Below are 20,315 nucleotides of genomic sequence, written 5' to 3'. Positions count from 1 at the left end.
AAGACACTGTTTCATTACAGCTCCATTGTGACCCGACAGTTATGGAGTCATAAGGCTCTGACAACACTTATCTAAGCATTTCTTCACGGGTCCCATCTCCCTTTGCTATTCTTTTGCTCCTCATCATCTTATTATTTTCTCAAGTTGCAGTCATGTATAAAAGAAAGTACAACATATTTCATTTCAAGCAAACAAGCACAACAAAAATGATGTTGTCCCAACTAAGTCTTGAAATTAGGTCAAATTTACTCAGGTGAACAACAAGACATGGCATACAGTATTATTTCCTGTCAATGTCTATTTTTTATGAGCGAAGAAAAATTCTGAATAAGTACGAGGAAAAAAATGTATATATTTTCACATCACTGTGAAGAAATTTTGGCCCAATTTTCTTTACAGTTTTGCAGGCATTGAGGTTTGCAGGTAATTGGTTCCTGTACGGATCTCCCAAGGTCACGCCGTGGTATTTCATTCAGGTCCAGATAAAGACAGATAGACAATATCATGGTATAATACGTCGTAAATTGTTGTTCATCTGAGGATCTTTTACACTAATTTTAAGACCTGACATAGAGCAGATGAAATTTTTTTATTCTTTTTTCATCAAATGTTTTTATGTTCTCATACGTGAAATGTAAGAATTGAAAGAGGTGTAACCTTCAAATGACTGAAGGCACAACAATGACAAACTTTGCAGAAAATGAAAGTAATTAAAAACTGCTGTAATATACAAAAGCTGTAATAAAAAAAGGGAAACCACTGATAACGATTATATTCTTGAAAGTTAAAGTCAAATTGATTTGAACAGTAATATTGTCTTTTGAATAAAAAATGGTCATTGGCTTGCTTTTCTCATGATCACAGCTGTTTTCCTGGTGAATAATTCTACCTACAATGAACTCAGCTGGTTTCTTATAAGCTTCACTGCCATTTTCCCTTTGCGCTTTGGAGACAGTTGAGTTCTAGGTGCCTCTTCACTGATTAGCAACTTACTTATTAATTCAGGAAGCTTCTTAGATCTACTCCAAGACAACCAGCTGTGCCAAGTGTATCAGATGGCGTTAAAGGGAAGCCTAATGCAGAAAATTGCACAGGCAAGATCTACAGGAGTGGACCAAAACATTAAAGTCACGTGCATGAAAATTAAAAAAAATGACATAAAAGATGCCAACATTTCTCACTATGATAAAATAAATGACAGTGTCACATACTGATTCTCTGTGAGGTCATCACAACAGCTCCACCTTTCACTTTTTCATTTTACGCATTGCTGATCTAAACTGTGAGTGTCACCACACTCGCCTGTCATCTCACAGCTGCTTATTGTTGTTCAGTTCAGGTTCAGTAATTTCAACCAGATTTTGTCAGAGTTTGGGTATGGGGATGTGGAATGGAGCCAGCAGGGAATCAGCACATTAAAGCACATTCAGACTGACAACAGATGATGTTTGGTGAGCTGACGTTTGACAAGATCCAAACCTTGTTCAGTTTCAGAAATCAGACTTGGGCCAGCATAGTACGGCCGATTCATTTATACCACACGTTAGTGCAGATATTTCTTCTGGCCTGATGGATTTGGGCCATGATAAGGCCAAACCCATTTTTCACAACCTGGTCTCTCCCATGCTTATTTTCTCTGACCTGGTTGTAATTGAATGGCACTGAAAGTGACACCAACGTGGCGAGGTAAGTGAGAAGAAGATGCATTGCAAAAGCACCCAGTTAGTCTTTCACATGTCAAGATGATATTAAATCATTTAAAACTCTAGCTTTTATGCCATTATCTGAGTCCACCTGAAAATGAATTATTCAATAAGTGACGCTTTTTCTTCTGTTGTCCAGACACTTAAATTCTTCCAGTTGACTACAGTATTCCCTGAGTTGGCAAACTTGGAATTTGGAACATCCTGCCTGATAGACTCATTTAAAAATACCTTGACTGTCACAATTTTATCATGGAAAACACTCGAGGAGCAAAGAAACTTGTATGAAACTTGTATGAGAGAAAAGTCAGGAGAACACCCAAATCAGCATGGACAGTAAGAGAAAAACCCACACATACTGGGAATAAAATTTTGGCTAAAACACAGATACATATAGTTTCATAGTGGGACTAAAAAAAGTGCTTCAAAGACAAGATACAAGACAGCAAAAAAATGTGATGACAGAAATCTATTCAAAGCTACCAAAAAATAATACACCTCCATTATTCAATGCTCTTCTATGTGCAAAAAAGTCTCTCAAAGTTGTGTACTGTTTTCAAGTGTTTACCAGCATGTGATGGTGACAGAGGAATTTTAGAAGCTCAAATCCATCTTGTGAAGTGACAATGAAATAAAATGTGACACTAGCATAAGAAAAATTCCAAGAGAGGAGGGACTGAGACACTCAAACAGTCTTGCATTGATCTAAAATATGACAAAATGATTTTTTGAATGTTGTATTTGCTGTTTAAGCAGCCACACACATAAACAAACAATCATGAGCAGTGTTTGGTGCCTCCAAGGTTGAAACCACTGAAAAGTACTCTAATATATTTGGTAGAGTAACCAAAGAGGATTAAAGTGTGCGGCCGATACTAAACATCCCAGCTGATCCCTGCGGAAGTTGATTGGTTGCAAAAATCTTGAAAACAGATGGGGAGGAAATCCATTTCAAACTGCTTGGAATAAATTAATATTAAATCAAAGTGAGATGCTGCAGGAAGAGATCTGCTAAAGTGGTAGATGGGTGTGGTATTCACAAACACACACACTTGCTGTAGTTTAAGATGTGGACACGAATGTCAGGGCAGAATGGGGCTTGCTGGGAACTGTTCTTTTTCCAGGGCGGAATGGTTGTATAACCTTTTAGTGCAAAAACAATCAGGTAAAAATATCCTTAAACCAGCTTTCATTTCATTCAGAGGTGCTGCAATTTCTAAATTGTGTTTTTTCTAGCTTCTTGTTTGTAATCATGACCGAGTGCAGCTGAAATCTTTTCTATCCCAAATTTTGATCAGTAGACCAAGTAGCTCTGTGCTGAGCGAATAAAACGATTATGGATTTAAAATAAAAAAATATCCCTTTGAGCCACTTCTACAAAAGTACAAACTCATAATTTCTAAGAATTGTATGCTGGTAGCAGTCATTGGAGGTGTAAGAACTTCCCCAAGGTCTCGAGGACCAAACCTGTCATTCTCAGCTAAAAAGGCTCAAAAGGATGGAACAACCCTTTAGCCAGCAAGGCACAGACCTAACATAAAATGGAAGATGCTGAAACACCAGCATCGGTGTCTTCAGTCATTCGAGTTTCATAGTGTCATGTATCAAGAAGCTGCCATCCAAGAAAGAAGATTAAGATTAAGATCATTTTATTTGTCATTCATACACATGAAATTTTGTCCTCTGCTTTTAACCCATCCAGGTTGGCACCTGTTGACACACACATGCACATGCACAGGGTCACACACTCATAGAGACACATGCCAACCTGGAGCGGTGGGCAGCCGTTCGCAGCGCCCGGGGAGCATGCGGGTATACGGTGCCTTGCTCAAGGGCCCCTCGGCCGAGACAAGGAGGTGGACGGACTCCCCTCCAGCTGTCAGTTCCACCAATAGAAGCAGAAACTGCACTTGAAACAAAATCTGACCACAAAGATGCCAACAAAGAAAAAGTCTCTTGAGGAAACCTTTATGATCAGATGAAACATAAGTGGGGTATTTTGGCTGTGACGATCAGAGATAAGTTTGGTTGAATAAAAATCAGGCACTTAACACCCAAAACACTCTTCAAAACTATTAAGCATAGTAGTGGCCGCAAACTATAAGCAGATAAGTCTTCCGAGAGGACAATGAGTCCAAACACACATTCAAGCTGGTTGCGGAATTGATAAACCAGACAATTTTACAGGTTTTGAGAATAGCCTTGCTAATAAAAATTAGTGCCTGTGCCTGAAAGTCAGGTCTGTGGCAGGGACAAACACATTTGAATTGCACCAACTGTACTAAAAAGAGCTGTCGAATATGCAACCACAAAACCTGCATAAGTTTGGTGATGGCTACCAAAAACCAAAAACAAGCTAAATCTTGAGCACCAAAATGTTGTTTTTCTCTATCAAAGATGTGTGTTGCACAAGAAAAGAAATCACAGCAAGCCTGCTATTACTATGACTATTAAGAAACTAATAACTTAAGATCAACACCTGCATTTCTCTCCCTTTCTGTGTGGCTTTTCCTCTTTGAATGGGACAAAGGGAAGATGACAGGAAAAAAAGGATTTCTCAAAGGATATAAATTATCGCCTGCCTCTGGACAAAACTGCCACAGCATCTTTTAATCATCAGAGGAAGCGTAGCGCACAACAATGTGATTGAAGTTGCATCACTGAAGAATAGATCAGTCCAAAGTGTCCCTAGCTGTTTTTCTACCATTTCTTTTTCAAACTCAATATATTGCTCAAGATGTAGCTGAAAATGATAATTCTGTTCTTCTTTTGTTTTTTTGTGTTTTCAATTGAAAGTGGATTTAATGGCGGCAGACTTCTTCTTTTTCTTTTTTAAGTGGTGTGAGCTGTTCATGTATCTATCTCATTCATTTTACAACCGTTCCCTTTTTTTTCTCCTGCACATACCACCTTTGATCCCCTCAGTCTGGATGGCTGCAGAATACAGTACAAACTGATGCTACCTTAAACAAGACAATGAGCAGGCTTTGAAAAGTGGCGCACACAGTAATCGATGTGGTGATGTACAGCAAACTGAGTATCGGTGCAACAACACCTTGTGTTGTGCCAATTTGTTAGCTTTCAAAACATCATGATCTGCAACAATGTGAGGGCTGTTTGCAGCAGAGTTTAACAATGTGCAGACACAGGGTTGGCGTGTTGCTTAACATATAAATGTAGTAAAAGCAGCAGCATTTTGAAAGGCAAACAATTTGATTCACACACTCCTCAGATTCAAGCTGGACGCAGAAAGTGCAATACATTGCTTTAGTGCATTAAAATCTCCGGCTTTCTGCAACAAAATTGCATTGCTATGATATCTTCATCTCTCTGCTTCCATCTCTGTAACATGAAAGAACAGACACATAAGAGGGGATAGCAGCAAGGACATTGATGAAGCTACAGTGTAAGCGATGGTGGGGTCTAATTTTCAAAGATACTAATCTAATAGGGAATCGTGTCATTTGTACAAATCCTTCACACTGAAAAAGAAAAGCAGCTGAGATCAGTCGGATACAATAGTCAGTGTATGATGTATCATTCCTTTTCAACAAAGGTGGAACGATTGCTGCTTGTGCAGAATAATGACTGTTTATTGTATGTGTCACACCGATGTGTGAGCCTGAGTGCATCTCACTTTCTCCAAGACATTCGATTTCCTCTCAACCTTCAAAAGAGCTCATGCTCCCTTATTTTGATCCAAACACGGCTAAAGATCTGCCCCACTGCTGGCCACCCTACAGTTCCACTTTCATAGATATATAAACAGAATGCAAAAGTAAACACTTTACACTTAAAATATTCAAAGGTGCTGAATGCACTGAGGCAAAGACAACTTCATCCACTCGATAAAAGCACACTTTATGGTAAAACCCTGAAGAGGTTCTTCAAATTGTGCAGAAAAGCCTTTCCCACTCTTTGGTTTTTTCCTGACCATTCAGTCATTAAGACAAAAAAAAAAAAAAAAAACCCTCACCATGTTTAGAGTAGGCTTTGCAAATGGACTGAAACAGTCAACAACTATTACACAATGATTTATTGTCAAGATGTTCTCTCATCATACGAGCAAACAAAGGTTTATTTTGTGAAGCACCTTTTCACCTAAATGATTATATCAATGCCAGAAGCACATTGTGTAAGTGGACTGGGTATCTACACGCCATTTAATCACTTCACAGTTTTTCCTGTTCCCTCACACAGAGCACCTTCCACTGAATGAGTTGATGTAACAGAGCAGTTAACACCCACTATTTGCCTTTCTTTTCATTTGTATTTCTCTCTTGCATAGGCTTTGACTGATGCATTTGCAAAATGAGATGTATGTCCATGAACACCTCAACTCCAAGAATGAAAAATAAAAACTGCTGTGTACTACTGTGCACTGTTAACGGAAGCTATTTCTATTAATTTTATTTTTCGTTTTGTTTATTCTTTACCGTCAGATTGTTCGTGAAAACCCAACACTGACAGGCTGTTACTGTATGGACGTTGCACCTGTGGGCTGACGTTACAATAGGAGCTGATTAAACATTCATGCAGAAGTTTAGAAGTGGCGCATACACATAAACGGCAGCCCTAAATCAACTACCTGACAGATAATAAAGGTGAAAACACAAAAAGTAATCAAACAGAAAGAAGCCAGAGTCGAATCTGTTTTCCTCTCTCCTTAAACTGTTTGCGCCAGCGCTCCTGCATGCTGTTAATGGGAGAAAATGAGCGCTAAACCTCGCTCAAAACGAAATGATGGGGAAACATCATGCGCACAGTTCGCCTGAGGACCTACCTGATCGGGGTTTTGAACCACTTTCCCCGAACCGTTCGGGTCTTTCGAGGAAGTCATGCCGGTAAATAAAGGATGGAGGAAAAGGGAGAGACGTCCGCTGCCTGCAGGTGCAGAATAATGAAGCGGGGGAGGACGCAGACCGAGACGCGGAGAGACAGGAGAGAGGGAGAGAGGCGCATAAAGTGTTCAAGGAGATCTAGTGATTTGCTAGAATAATGAAGAGACCGTGGGTACTGTGGAGTTGCGGAGCGCTGAGATGTGGGAGGTTCAGTTTACCTTTTTGAGGGTCATCATTGAGAGCTGAACGGGGCTGAAAAACTCGTGTAGCCTACTTTTTACCCCTTCTTCTACATTTTGAGAATTTTGTCTTGAATATGCGTAATATATAATTGTATAATATATAATATATATCAGATACTTAGACTGATTTATTTGGAGATACTGCAAATTTGAGCCAACATGTCATCCACTGGAGGGTTATAAATCCTTTGAGCAACATTAACTTATTTCACGTCTCAATGCTGCCAAGGTTTTGACGTCGGCATCATTGGAATGGTTTCCATTTTTTACAGCAAAGTATTTCTTTTAAAGATACGACCAAATTGGAACAGACTGGAACAGAATAACACATTCACAAAAGCTAAACGACTTGTCTGCGGTGATTGAATTGGAAGACTTTTCATTTCCATAGCTGCATTGCTTCTTTTCTTCACTACCTCTGTATAAAGGAAAACTTAATGTGTTGTCTCTCTATGTGAGCTCATTTAGTTTTACCAGACTCTACGTCCCACTACTAGGTTCCAAATTCAGCTGATAATATGGAGACCTGTCAGTTTGTATCAAATCACTATGGGTACTCATTACTGGCAAGTCCATTACACAGGAAATGGGAACCGGGATCAATGCAAGAAGAGCAAAATACTTTGAATTGTCTGTACGGGTCTTTGCATTTGAGATTCATTGTCTATCTCTTGCTTAAGCTGCTGCCCCCGCGACCCGATCCCCGGACCAGCGGAAGATAATGGATGGATGGATGGATGGATGTCTATCTCGCTACACATTCATGACGGACAACGTTCTGTTCGACGCAGTTCTGGGAGTTGCAAGACAAAGATATGCATGGTGTGTGTACACCAATACAAATCATATTAACTCCATTATAATGCCACTGCTGCTGTATTGTCTGCCAGTAAAACAAAGAGTTGCTGCTGGCATGGCTCTCCAGAAGCAGAGTTACCATCCACCCACACTAAGCAGAAATAGTTCCAGTTTTAAAACATAGTTTGTACAGCAAGACTTAGTCACATCTCTGTGCACACACAGTCCACATTCTTGTTAGCACAGCTTGTCTGCTTATTTGTGTTACACATACTCTCTTGCTCTCTCTATCACTCTCTCCCCCTCACACACACTCACACACACACACACACGCACACACACACACACACACACACACACACACACACAGGGCTCTCTTTCTAGAGTGTTTCAACAGAAGTCATGCACAGTCTCTGCAGTGCTCCTGGCCTTTTGAACCAATCCTCTGTTGGAGGGAAAGGAACTGAACAATCGAAGATAAAAAGAAAAGAAGAAAAGTCCATGAGGGAGTCACTGGCACAGAGGTGGAAAGGCTTGGTATCAGTATGAGGGAAACGTTCTTTTAGTGCATATGCAAAGCAGCACCTTTGTAGGGAAATTACTGCCATTCCAGAGAGGGTGATGGTGCCTTCTCTTATCACCATTCTTCTATAATTTACCTGGAATTAAACAAAGCAAACATAACTGATAGAGCAAAGATTGTAGTAGCTGTACTGCTTTTGCTCAGCCTGCACCTTAGTTCTGTTTGCAGTAGTAGACTTCCTGCCTCTGTGTCTGTCCTTCCTTTTTTTAACAAAGGATAGGATAGGATTCCTTGATATAAACTACTTCCTCGATCTGATGATGAAATATCTCATGAAAGGCCTTGGTCTTCCTTGATATTTCCTCTTACTCATCCTCATCCTGTGTCCTCTTGCCTGAAGCACTCCGTTTTGGCAGTTTCATCCCAGGAGGGCATCTTCCTGATGGATGGATGCTTCTTGTGACATCTTGGGTAGTGGCCCTGGCACTAACTCACCTTGGCCCTTGCTATTTTCAGGGCTTGAGGAATCTCAGAGGGCTGAACTGTGCATTACACACAAGACTCACACACACACACACACACACACACACACACACACTCACACAAGATAATGGGCAACACATTATTTCACCAGCAGGAATCATGACTCTAGGTGACCTCACTGGAAACACTGAGCATTACAGTAAAAGTGAAGTAAGTGCAGTTTCAAAATGCTGCAGACGAACACATATTAAGGTGGCGGAATTATTTAAAACTCGACAGGCCACAGGCCATACGCTGCACTAAACACAACATCCGGTGCACAGCGCCACATGCAGCCTGAGGGAGCTGCATGATCAGCTCACTGCCAAGACTCATTTCAGCACCACTGCTGTGGACAGCTCCTCTGACACATGAGCTGAAAGCCTCTTTAATCCTGAATGTGACACTGTGTCCTCTCTTTATCATCTGTTTTCACTCCTTCTAACATGCTTTTCAAAGTTGCTCAGTGAGAGGGTAAATCACCTCACAGTCAGAAGATCAAGCCGCTAGCAGTTAGCTACAATAAATTTCAACAAAGGTTTCCAAGGCAACTGAAAGCTAACAGGACAACATATGGAAGTTAAATCCAACAGTGAACAAAATGCATACATGGGTGTTGCTTAAGAGCACAGCTAAACTCTGAGAGGCAAGAGTACACAAGGGGTACAAAAAGTGATCTGTTATAATTTTCCAAGCAAAATAAAATGCCTCTGAATAGGATAAAATCACGCCAGCAGGCTCTGTCTGTTTAACATCACCTTTAAATAAATTTTGTATCAGCGAACTTACATGTTTTAATTTATATTCAACTTAATTTGTTGGAATTCATCAATGTTATATGTATGCACTAAAACAATAAATCCATATTTAGTTGAGGTTATTGGTGGTGTTCTTTTTCAAAGGGATCAACATTCATCCCTTTTTATTAACAGCCAATAAAGTCTTAAGCTGCATGCTAGCTCCCCCCAGTGATCACTACATGACTGACATCTTCGTGTTGGTCCAAAATCAATCAATAAAAAGCATTTTTATCTCAGGGGATGGTTTCCGAAACAACTAATCTTTTATGCATCCCGAGACTCATTTTGTGGTGTAAAAGAGACATAGATGTAAATTAAACTTAATAGCATTAACTCGTAAGCTTAAAAGGCCAAGCAGTTATTAAATTAAAGCTGGAAGCGCCATTTTATGAGATGGATTCTGGATGGGGAGTGTCAGGCTCCAAATCCCTGAGCAGGTTTGTCTGCAGTTATAGTCCTCAATAATATGACAATGAATGACATGAGCACCCCCAAGAAAGGCTGGGCTAGTTTTGCTGGAAAATGATCATTATCAGCCGTCCTCTCGCCACTGGCTGCTCAGCAGCAGAGAACGGATGAAGCTGCCACTTATAGACAACAATGCCAGGCAGAAAACCTTTATCCTCCATGTTTACATAAACGCATCTCTGAGGGATCTTTTCTTTTTTTTTTTTCAGCATACAAGCAGCACAATACTTCTATGGGGATGAAGGGTGAAAACGAAGACTGTCGTGAACTTCTCCAATTTAATGCAGCAAAAGCAGCTTTTCTATGATGGTTACGTTAGAGCTCATGATCTTTACTCACTATTTCAGACAGGGGCTGCGATGACTGTTGTATTTTGGGAGCTGTTGATGTAATGACAAGGTTTTAATGAGAAACAGAAGTTTGTATTTCTAATGGGCTATATTATGGATGGATGGTGAATAAGGTTTCATTTTACCTTTCTCATCCGAAGCATCTAGTATATTTTTGACTTTGCAGGGGTGTAGCTAGCCCTGAAGGCAATAAGTTTATTTTCAGAATGCTTATTCTCACTTTGGGAATTTGAGGAATTTTCTAGAAATACACATTGTGATAAGAAAAGGAATGACCCTAATGAGCTTAACATGAGCTGATTGCATATTTTCAGACTCACTATTATCCACAGAAATGTTATTCACAGAAAAATGACACAGCTGTGTACAGGCTTTAACCGCTATCTCGTTTACCATGAGAATGTAAGACTGTAAAATGTAAATAGAAACCGAATGCAGCGATTTGATCATCAAGCTCCTGTGTTCAATGAAAAATAGTACAAAGATGACATTATCAATAACAAAACATCAAGGCCGATAATTTTACTGCTTCTTTCAAAATGTTTTTTTAAATGTGTTGTTTTCCAAGTTGTGACAAGTGCATGTTTTACACTACACTGCATCACTTCTACTTTTAACAACACACTGTGTTTGAGAACCAACTTAACCAAATGTTGTTACATAGCAGAACATTTTTTCCCATTCTTATTTGATACAGCATGTCCAGCGCTTGGGGATCTTCTTTTTTATATTTTTATTTCATACTGTGCCAAATGTTTTTCGTGGGTGACAAGATTAAAACCATTCTATGTTGGTTTTATTCCTTGTGTACAAAAGATTTCCCCGGATTCTCTGTGGCTTTTTAGAAAGTACTGCAGCAGATGAAGTGTTCAATGTGTTGCTGAACATGGATTGTGAGACATACCTCATTTTGGAGAAATGCGCAAAGTTACTTACAACACAGCTTTGGTGAGACTGTTCCTCCTTTATTGCCTGTAAGATTCTGCAGCTTGTGCCACTCATACACTTGTGTTAAAAATGGTTTCAAGTTTCAGCTTTGATAAAGATAAGGTAGGTTAAAAATAAAAACTCGTGAGAATGTTGAGTGAGAATGACAATAGAAATAAGCCAAACTCTTACCAAAAGTAAGACATAAATCTTCAGTCCTCCACATCTGTTTTACTGTGCCATCAGTTTGACATGTTAGCAGTCAAAGTCTCAGCCTGCTGTGCTTTTGTCTAGCTTTTAACAATGTTTTAAGGGCTGTCATTCCAAGACTGTCAACTGTCAGATGGCAGATCAATATGTTCGTCTAGATTACGTGCATCATCCAGTGAATTATCATTGACAGCTTGACTATAAACCAAATACGTGTTAAAGGCTAAAATCTGTAACTCCTAGAAAAATCAAGGTTCCCTCAATTTAATTAATATGTGATGGATCAGGCTCCACTGTGGCTCATATTCTGATCCTGCATATTGGCAGTCTAATCATCGGAGTCCAAAGATGCAAAGCTTCACAGAATCAATACTAAAAGTTTACAAGAGCAAGTGTCAGGACACATAGATACGAGTGGTGTGATCTGAGTATGCTAACAGCCTTGAGACAACACAGAGAAGAAATGCATGATCTGCAATTGTTGAAATACTGTATCAGCATTTCTTAAAATATCCTCAGGAGAAAGAGACAACAACACAATAATACAACATTTTACATCAAATATTTAACTGTTCTGTGAGGATTGGGGTCTGTGTGTTTGGGGTTTGGGATGTCTCAGATCTCTGACAATGTTTGGATATCTGATTCCAGTAAAACTCTTTGAGGCAGAGACAAGGTGACACCTCAGCATCTATTGGAATTAAAACAGATTTGCAAAACATGCAAAGAAAATTACTGTAACTAAATCAGCATTCATGACATTTTTACTGGTGTCGATCCAATTTGACAGTAAAATCCTGTCAATCAACCAGGGCTGCTAATTTAGGAACTGTCCGTGCTGTGTCATGCTGCCTGCTGTCAGCACGGCCAGCTCAGCCATCAGTCATGCCCCACCCCCTTCGTCCTGTGACCTGCTGTGACTCCTTCAGCTGTCCGACCGGCAGTGCATCAGCACCTGCCTTACTCAGAGTAAGCTTTGCATCTCTGCCTCTCTCTGCTGAGCTGTGGCTGCAAATCTAGCAAAGAGATGCAGAGTGGGAACCCTCTTATAGTTCATCACAGATCATTACTGTACTTTCACGTCATCAGTTCGCCCCAGAGAAAACACGCCTCCCTATGTGAGGAGAGAAGTTTTCAGACGACAGGCAGTGGCAGTCTCTAACTGTCTGGTCATTACAGAGGGGTAATTAACAGTTGCTCGGGTCTTTTATCAGATCCATTATTGGTCTTCTACTAACAAAAGACTTTCCAGGGGAAACGATTAATCTACCATTGGCTTGTTGGGAATTGTTTGAACACCCCCACACATGCACACACACAATAAAGAATAATTTGCATAATTCTTTGTATACTCTAATTCTCGAGCATCTGAACATCATCCATATTTTGGGAAGGCTGCCCTTCTGATCACTTCACTTAGCTGACATTACAAAGTCAAGCTAAGGCTGTGAAATCATATGTGACCGAAATGTGATGATTTCTGTTGATCACAACAATATGTTAAAGCCCCAGTTATGTACTGTAATGAACATGTGCTTTAGGTGCAGACTCACCAGTTTAATATGAGGGTATTAACATCCAAATTGGAAGAATGTTTAGGAATTACCGCTCTTGTCCATGTAACACAAAAAAAACTGAGAATAATCCTTTAAATCAATGGCTGCCTGAAGTGTGGATGCCTTGGACCTTCTCCACAAATGCGTATCCTCCCTTTGATGCCTTGCCAGGCCTCTCCTGCAACTGTCTGTAGTTATTGTTTTTGAGTCTCAACCTATAGTTTTTTTCTTAAGAGGCTATACTCCTGTGTTACTTTCGCAGTATGTTCAAGTTACTCACTTCTGTTAAGCTTTCTGAAATCCCCGTTGCTACATTTGGCTGAATAAGGACAAAAAATATTTCCTTAAATATCTAAGCTGTTTCTGGCTTCTTTCATATTATCAATAAGCTCTTGTGACTTAATGAGTAACTTTCACACTCATACCAATACACTACCACCATGGATTTTACAGATGATGTTGGACTCTGCAGATGAAGTCTTTGCATTAATTTAAGACCCGGTGCAGATCATCGTCCTGTGACCTGCTGTGACTCCTTCAGCTGTCCGACCGGCAGTGCATCAGCTCCTGCTTTACTCAGAGTAAGCTTTGCATCTCTGCCTCTCTCTGCTGAGCTGTGGCTCAGCTGTGGCTTATTAAAGTTAAAAATCATTCTGAGGTTGCAGTACAGCTGACAAAAGTTATGATTAATGTTTCAAATTGGTTGAATACTTGTCATTTACAACTTAACACTTCTAAAACTGTAGCCATGTTCTTTGCTAAAACAAAAAAATCTTATACAGAGCCTGATGTTTTCATTTCAGGGCAGAGAATTCAAATTGTAAATAAATATAAATATTTAGGCATTATTTTGGACGGTAACCTGACTTTCAAGCAACATGTTAAAAAGGTGAGTAGGATCACAAACTTTACACTTAAAAATTTTAGGCATCTTAGAAATTATATGTCAACAGAGGCTGCAAAAATGTACATGTTCTCTCTTATAATGTCACATATTAATTACTGTCTACCAACATGGGCCACTGCAAACTCCACGACATTAAAACCGATAATATCTTTATATAAACAAGCTGTCAAGATTTTAGATAAAAAACCAAGATCTTTTCATCACTGTCCAATACTTAACAAATATAGCCTTCTAAGTTGGAACAATCTTTTTATGTTTAAAAATTGTTGTCTTGTATATAAAATCCGACACAGCTTAGCTCCACCACCCCTCTGCAGCCTACTGCAATTTAGATCATCTGTAACCAGTGTTACTAGAGGTGAATGTGCAGTGCCTTACAAGAAATCAACTTTTGGTCAGTCAGTTTTCACTTATAAAGCAGCTGATGAGTGGAATACAATCCCACAAAACATAAGAGAGTGCAGTTCTTATAGTTCATTCAAATTAAAATTAAAGAAATGGCTTATAGACAACCAAGTCTGTCAGCATTAGTGTATGAGATTAGAGGGGTGTGATTGTTGGAGTGTGTGTGTGTGTGTGTGTGTGTGTGTATCTTTTGTGGATTTGTGTGTGTTGGGTTTGGGTGGGTTGTAGACAGATGTGTAACACATCTGTTTTTTTTATGTGTATTGTAATTGTTTTATTTTTGTTTTGCTTGCTTTTTTGCTGTAATTTATTCTTTTAATTAATAGGTAATTTTGCCATGCTCCTTCTGGCAGGGGGACTACCAATGGAAACTAGCCTTTTGGCTATAATTGGGTGCATTTACATTTTCTTTGTAAAATGTCAATTAGTGTACACTGTCCCTCTATAACAAATAAAGTGAATAATAATAATAATAATCTTTGCTGTTATTTGAACAACCTTTTATACGACTTTACTTTTTTTATCCAACTGTCAAGGCAGTTTTTCACCGTCTTTAGTGACTTTTTCAGGCTTCTGACTGCAGTTTTTAATGTTACTTTTGTTACATATCCAGGCTGCTGTTTGCCCATTAAAATTTACTTTCCAGTTTTTCATATGCAATAACAGAAACTATTTTACTCCTGTGAACCCTAATGAACAACATTCCACCGCTCCTCACCAGCTGTACAGCACTTTCAACCCAAGATTATTCTCCTGAGGAAAACCGTGATCTCATATAAACTACACACCACAGAGCCCACTCACTAAATGCCTCCGAACTCAAACAGAAATAGTCTTTCAAGAAACACTACTGCCTAAGAGACTCAAAGAGGGAAAAACGCACCCCTGGAGAAATAAACTGTGAGGAAAGCATTTCTACAGTTGATGTCCAATAATTTTTTGCTTATGCAGCTTTCACAGCTAGTTTATGTGGTCTGTTTACAGGAAATGTTTTCTCTTTTTCTTTTTTCTTTTGCTGGTATAACATCAGACTAAACTTTTAATTTGAGCCTGTCCTTGTTATGAATTCAGGACTCTGTGGCCCCAAGATGAGACACACAGACGTCACATCACAGACCTTCATGTTTCCAAAAGAACAAACTCCCTGTAATAGCTTTACTATCTTAAAAACCCTCAGCTATTACAGGGAAAAAGCTGCATAGACACAGATGAGAAATATTTTATCGCTGCTCGGACGAAAGAAATTTCCAACCAGAAGTCCAAGAAGACGACCTGTAACCCTGAAGGCATCTTGCCCGGTTCCTTATTCTGTAATTAGCGTAAGTCAACCAACACATCAATACTTTTTCTACACTGAACTTATTTTACCAGCATTCCTAGTGTAGCTCCCAAAAATCCACACTTAAACAGTGATGTATCACAACACACCTTGCATATATTTACAGAGATCAATTTTAGAACTTTTTTGTCTGTCTAAAATATATGTAGCGTTACAAAGCCCAACATCCACCACAAAGGCAGTTCTTTTTCTCTCACAGGAGACACCGTTCATGAACTGCAGAAACACCTTGTTTGCTTGAAACACAAATTTGCATAATCTCTGCCTTGTGACAAGTTTGGCATACAAACACAAAACAGAAAACAAGCAGCTGCCTCAAACACCACCATTTCTAATCAATCAAAGCAGAGCGGGGCCTTCAGGAAAGTGGCCTTAAGCGGACAGGGGGCGTAAAGAAGGGTGTCAGGCAGAGGGTGACAAAAGATGCTGCAAGCTGCGGCTGTTTGAGAAAAGTAATGTCTTTTCAACATTAAAGGATGTAAACCTGGTACAGCAGAGCCTTCAAATAAAATGATGAACTTGTATGATACAGTGTGATCTCTGTAATTACAATTTAACAGGTCGCTGTGAGCATTGTCAAAGACAAATTAACAAAATAAATGCGCCTGATATGGTTTTTACCATGGTGTTTATTTCACAAGTTTGTTTCAAAATATTTACACAGGGTACATGATATGTACACTGCATTTAGACGAAGTGCTTGATGTTCATTTGAGAATATATCAGACTTCATGTTAAAAATGCTAACATGCCATCTGGAGAGGCCAGCAGCATGGATCAAACAGCTAATCTCTTGGGTGACAGATGAGTGCTCTTCTATGTGAAATAAAGCCAGCAGTGTTAACATGAGCAAGCCCTGTCGCCAAGTGTTACTCAGAGATTTGTTTCTTTATGTAAAATGATTCAACGTGTTTTTTTTTTTTATTATCGTTCCAAATGTCTCTATTTAAGCAAAACTGAGCATTTAGATTATTTCTAAAGGACGCACATGCTTATAATGTGTTGTCATGACATCCATGTCCTCAGTGGCACTGAAAGATTTAGAAGTTCTGCTTTTTGTTGGTAAATTATTTTTAAAAATAAAATTTGTGATCAAAAAATGCAGTTAAAACTGCAGTAGCTCCTCATTTTTCACAAAGACGATGATGAAGGGAGATAGAAATATCTCACTTTTATGCATAGACATAGATACAGTCATCTATGATTGAAAGGAACAATGGACAGAGGCTTAAAGTGCTTGTCGTGGTCAGTATGGATTCCCCATAACACAAAGCCCTGCTGGTAAGCTTCTGTATCAGTCCTATAGTGGTTCAACTCTGTGCAGTAAACATCAACAAAGTAATTAGTAAAATTAAGAGGAGCACTTTTTCAAGTTAAAAAAAGAAAAAAAAAGCTCTTTAGATTGGTATCAACTTTGTGTTCCCTTTGTTTTGAGGGCTAAATGTATTAAATTAAAGAAGTACATCGGCAGTAACAGTATTGTCGTTGTACATTAATTCAAGGCACAATAACATCTTGTGCCTCTCATGACTTAATTTCATTAAAAGTGTCTTTTGGAGATTGCAGTAATTTGCCTAAACTCCCAAAGACACCCTGAGGCTAATCTGATCTGAGACATTGAGCAAACAGATGCTTAGCACACATCTAATGAGAGGGTAGGAGTCAGACAATCAAAGAGAAAAGAAAGTTATGCAAAGAAAATAAAGGAAAGAAAATTACGTCAACAAGTAGGGAGCGCAATCGCTCATTAGGAGCAGCACATTGGCAGCTGGCATATATAAAATAAGAGACCAAGGGGGTGAGTCAGCATGCATTTACACAGCATTATCTGCTGGTCTTGTCTCCATAAGACTTATGAGCCTTGTGAACTTTTTGTTTTCTCATCAGCGGCTTACAGGAGGGTCATAAGATTAAAAGAAGAACAAGAATTTCAACTTTAGGCTACCTCTCTGCAAGTTGTTCTGGGAATTTGTTGGTGATAAAGCGCAGCAGTGAAAGTAAGAAAGAAAGAATAAGCAGCAACACAGGCTGTGTGTTCACATCAGGAGGTTACAAATGATCAAATAAACAAAAGTCGAAGGTGTAAAAAATGTGACCCAAATTGCCAATAGGGACGAATAATGAATCTAAGGATAGTATCATTAATGTGTCTGTGTTAAAAATGGAGTAAAAGAGAAATGGAGGGGAGTGATTAAAAGCAAATTAGAAGCATCTACGTGAATAGTGCTTTATTGTTACTCATTTATCGTGGGTCTCAAAAGGTTTTCAACACCAGGCTACTCCGCATCTAGGATCCCAAAAAGCAAACGAAAAAAGCATTCCATTCCAGTTCATGTTTAATTATTCTCTGTCTTTCTTCATTAGCACTCAGACCCACTAGGGGTTGGCCTCTTGCACACAAACACAGTTATGTCCATTATTTCTGACAAACATTCATCTTCTGGCAAGACAACAACAGGGAAGCAGTGAAAGGTTTGAGCTTCAGGGAAAGTGAACAAATCTATCTGCACAAAAAGCCTTATAGGTTTTATTGGGTATGATTCCATTAAAGCTCCAAAAGCTATAAAGTGCTTTTGGAGATATTCAAACTAAATAATTCAAAGTAACATTTCCAACATTCCAAATGAATGATTTTATTCATTTACTTTGACAAAGCTTTATACACAATGTACAATTGAAGCTAATAACAGGTTCATGAATACATCGGTGTATTTTGATTAACATCCATGAACTGAATCTAACCTGAGCGAGGGATCGTGAAATAACACAACAACCCTAAACACAAAAGTCGTTCTACCAAAGAAAGATAAAAAATAAAAAAAAGTCAAAGTCCTGATCTTAGATCTATCAAAATCTAGTAGGACCAGAGTTGGTTCATGTGAGAAAACCTGTACATTTTCCAGAGATTAAACAGTTTTTCTAGGAATGGCAGGAATGGTCTAAAACTCCTCCAAGCTAATGTGCAGAATCATCCCAAAACTTCAAGTTGCTCATAAGTAATAATGACATAAATAACTTTTGCAGCCCATCATATATGTAACAGCAGGTCCTTTTCCTTTGAATGTAAGTGGCCAGTTATAATGTCCTGTCCTTTTCATTGAATCGGGTTCTCTTTATCTATTTCTTAGACCAAAAATCTGGTGATAATTTCGGACAAATAAGGAAAATTCCAAAGGGTTCACAAAGATGCAAAGGCAGCTATTTGTACCAAAATTGTAGGACAATTAACATATTAGTTTTAAATACTTCAGTCTGTGTCAAAGTGGGGAGCCATCTGAATGACTGAGTTCTATTAGGTGCTCCGATAAGAGTGCTTGTAGCAATAATATCCTTGAAATGCAGACAAAGAATATAGAGAACACTTGTGGACCATCAGCCCTCCAGAATTCAGATTCAGAGAGGATTTGGGTGCAATTTTGAAGCACTTCTGTAAAAATCTAAATAATGCCAAAGCAAAAGCAAAATTTGTAACATGCCGCGTTTAGGCAGTCGGTATATAGTTCCAGCCGGGAGACATCTGTTGGTCTGCAGTTCTTTCTATCTAGTCTACAAATCCATTCTGTTAGGTGGTCTTATGGTCCGGTCAAATCTAGTCTCTCTGGCAGTCTCTGGAATGGCCCTGATGTGAGATCGGTTTCTCCTGAGACTTCCTGAAGGCAGGTCTATGTTGTAAGACCTGGGTGTCTGAGCTGGACCACTGACAGTCCCCATTTCATTTGTGTTCTTCACCCAGACCCTTTGTCCTGGTCTGAGATCTTGTCTCGTCTTTGTGCTGTGTCTTTCAAGTCCTGATCCTTCTGTCTGAAAGCCTGGAGGTCAGGCCATCCTGGCTGTAGCTTCTCTTGGCTGACAGGCAGAGGCGTCCTGATGTTGCGGCCCATCAGCAGCTGTGCAGGGGACGAGCCGTGTGACAGGGGAGTGGCTCTGTAAGACATGAGAGCCTTGTGTGGATCCTCCCCCTTTTTCAGGAGAGTTTTCACCATCCTCACAGCCCTCTCAGCCCTCTCGGCCCTCTCAGCCTCTCCATTACTTTGAGGGTAGCGGGGGCTGCTGGTCGCGTGCGTGAAATCATAGTCTCTGGCGAAGGCTGCAAACTCAGCCGCAGAGAACTGGGGGCCGTTGTCCATGATAATAGTCAACAATCACAAGGTACATGGCGTTGTCCCACTGGAAAAGATCCGCTGCCACACGCTGCCATGGCCTGTCAGGCAACAGAGTCGTCAGCAGCGGCTCTGGTGCACTTTGAGCCTCACGTGCACAGGTTGCAAAGTTTTCCACTATCTGTTTGATCTGTTTGGTCAGACCTGTCCACCACATGGACTGCTGCGCTCTGGCAACACACTTTGTTATACCTTGGTGACCTTCATGTATCTTGTTGAGCATCCCACCTTGCAATGTGACAGGGATGATGAGTCTTTCGCCTTTCATCAGTAGTCTGTCTACAACAAGCAGGTTCTGATGATACTGCCAGTACAGCTGCAGTTGAGGTGGAAGTGCTTTTCTGCTCTGAGGCACCAAGTTTTTCAGTCTCTTGCAGACATCATCTGTGTCCTGTGCTGTCCTGATCTGCACCAGCCTCTGCTCTGACGCTGGCAAGTGCTCCATTATTAAGCTGAGGGACACACACACATCCTGTTCCAGCTGCATGTCCTCTGGTGTAGGCGGGGCTTGAATCAGTGCCCTGGACAGTGCATCCGCCGTGATCAATTTCTTTCCAGGCACGT

The 20,315-nt window shown here is 39.8% G+C and overlaps 1 protein-coding gene across 3 annotated transcripts in view; it reads right to left on the bottom strand.

The window, feature by feature from the left end:
• The window catches only part of LOC142399023 (A-type potassium channel modulatory protein DPP6-like), a 90,449-nt gene that overhangs the window by 32,868 nt on the left and 37,266 nt on the right, over positions 1-20,315 (bottom strand). Inside the window, exon 1 of one of the 3 annotated variants that reach the window (XM_075483363.1) lies at positions 6,487-6,686. The exons of the other annotated variants lie outside the window; for them this stretch is intronic. Coding sequence (XP_075339478.1) covers positions 6,487-6,543 — 57 coding nt within the window. The 5' untranslated portion in view covers positions 6,544-6,686. Of the gene's footprint in view, positions 1-6,486; positions 6,687-20,315 lie in introns of those variants that run through there. 3 annotated transcript variants of the gene reach the window in all.

The sequence above is a fragment of the Odontesthes bonariensis genome, chromosome 14 (assembly GCF_027942865.1).
Source record: "Odontesthes bonariensis isolate fOdoBon6 chromosome 14, fOdoBon6.hap1, whole genome shotgun sequence".
NCBI classification, from domain to species: domain Eukaryota; kingdom Metazoa; phylum Chordata; class Actinopteri; order Atheriniformes; family Atherinopsidae; genus Odontesthes; species Odontesthes bonariensis.
Note: the sequence above shows the minus strand (reverse complement) of the source record. Positions and strands in the feature narration are given on the sequence as shown.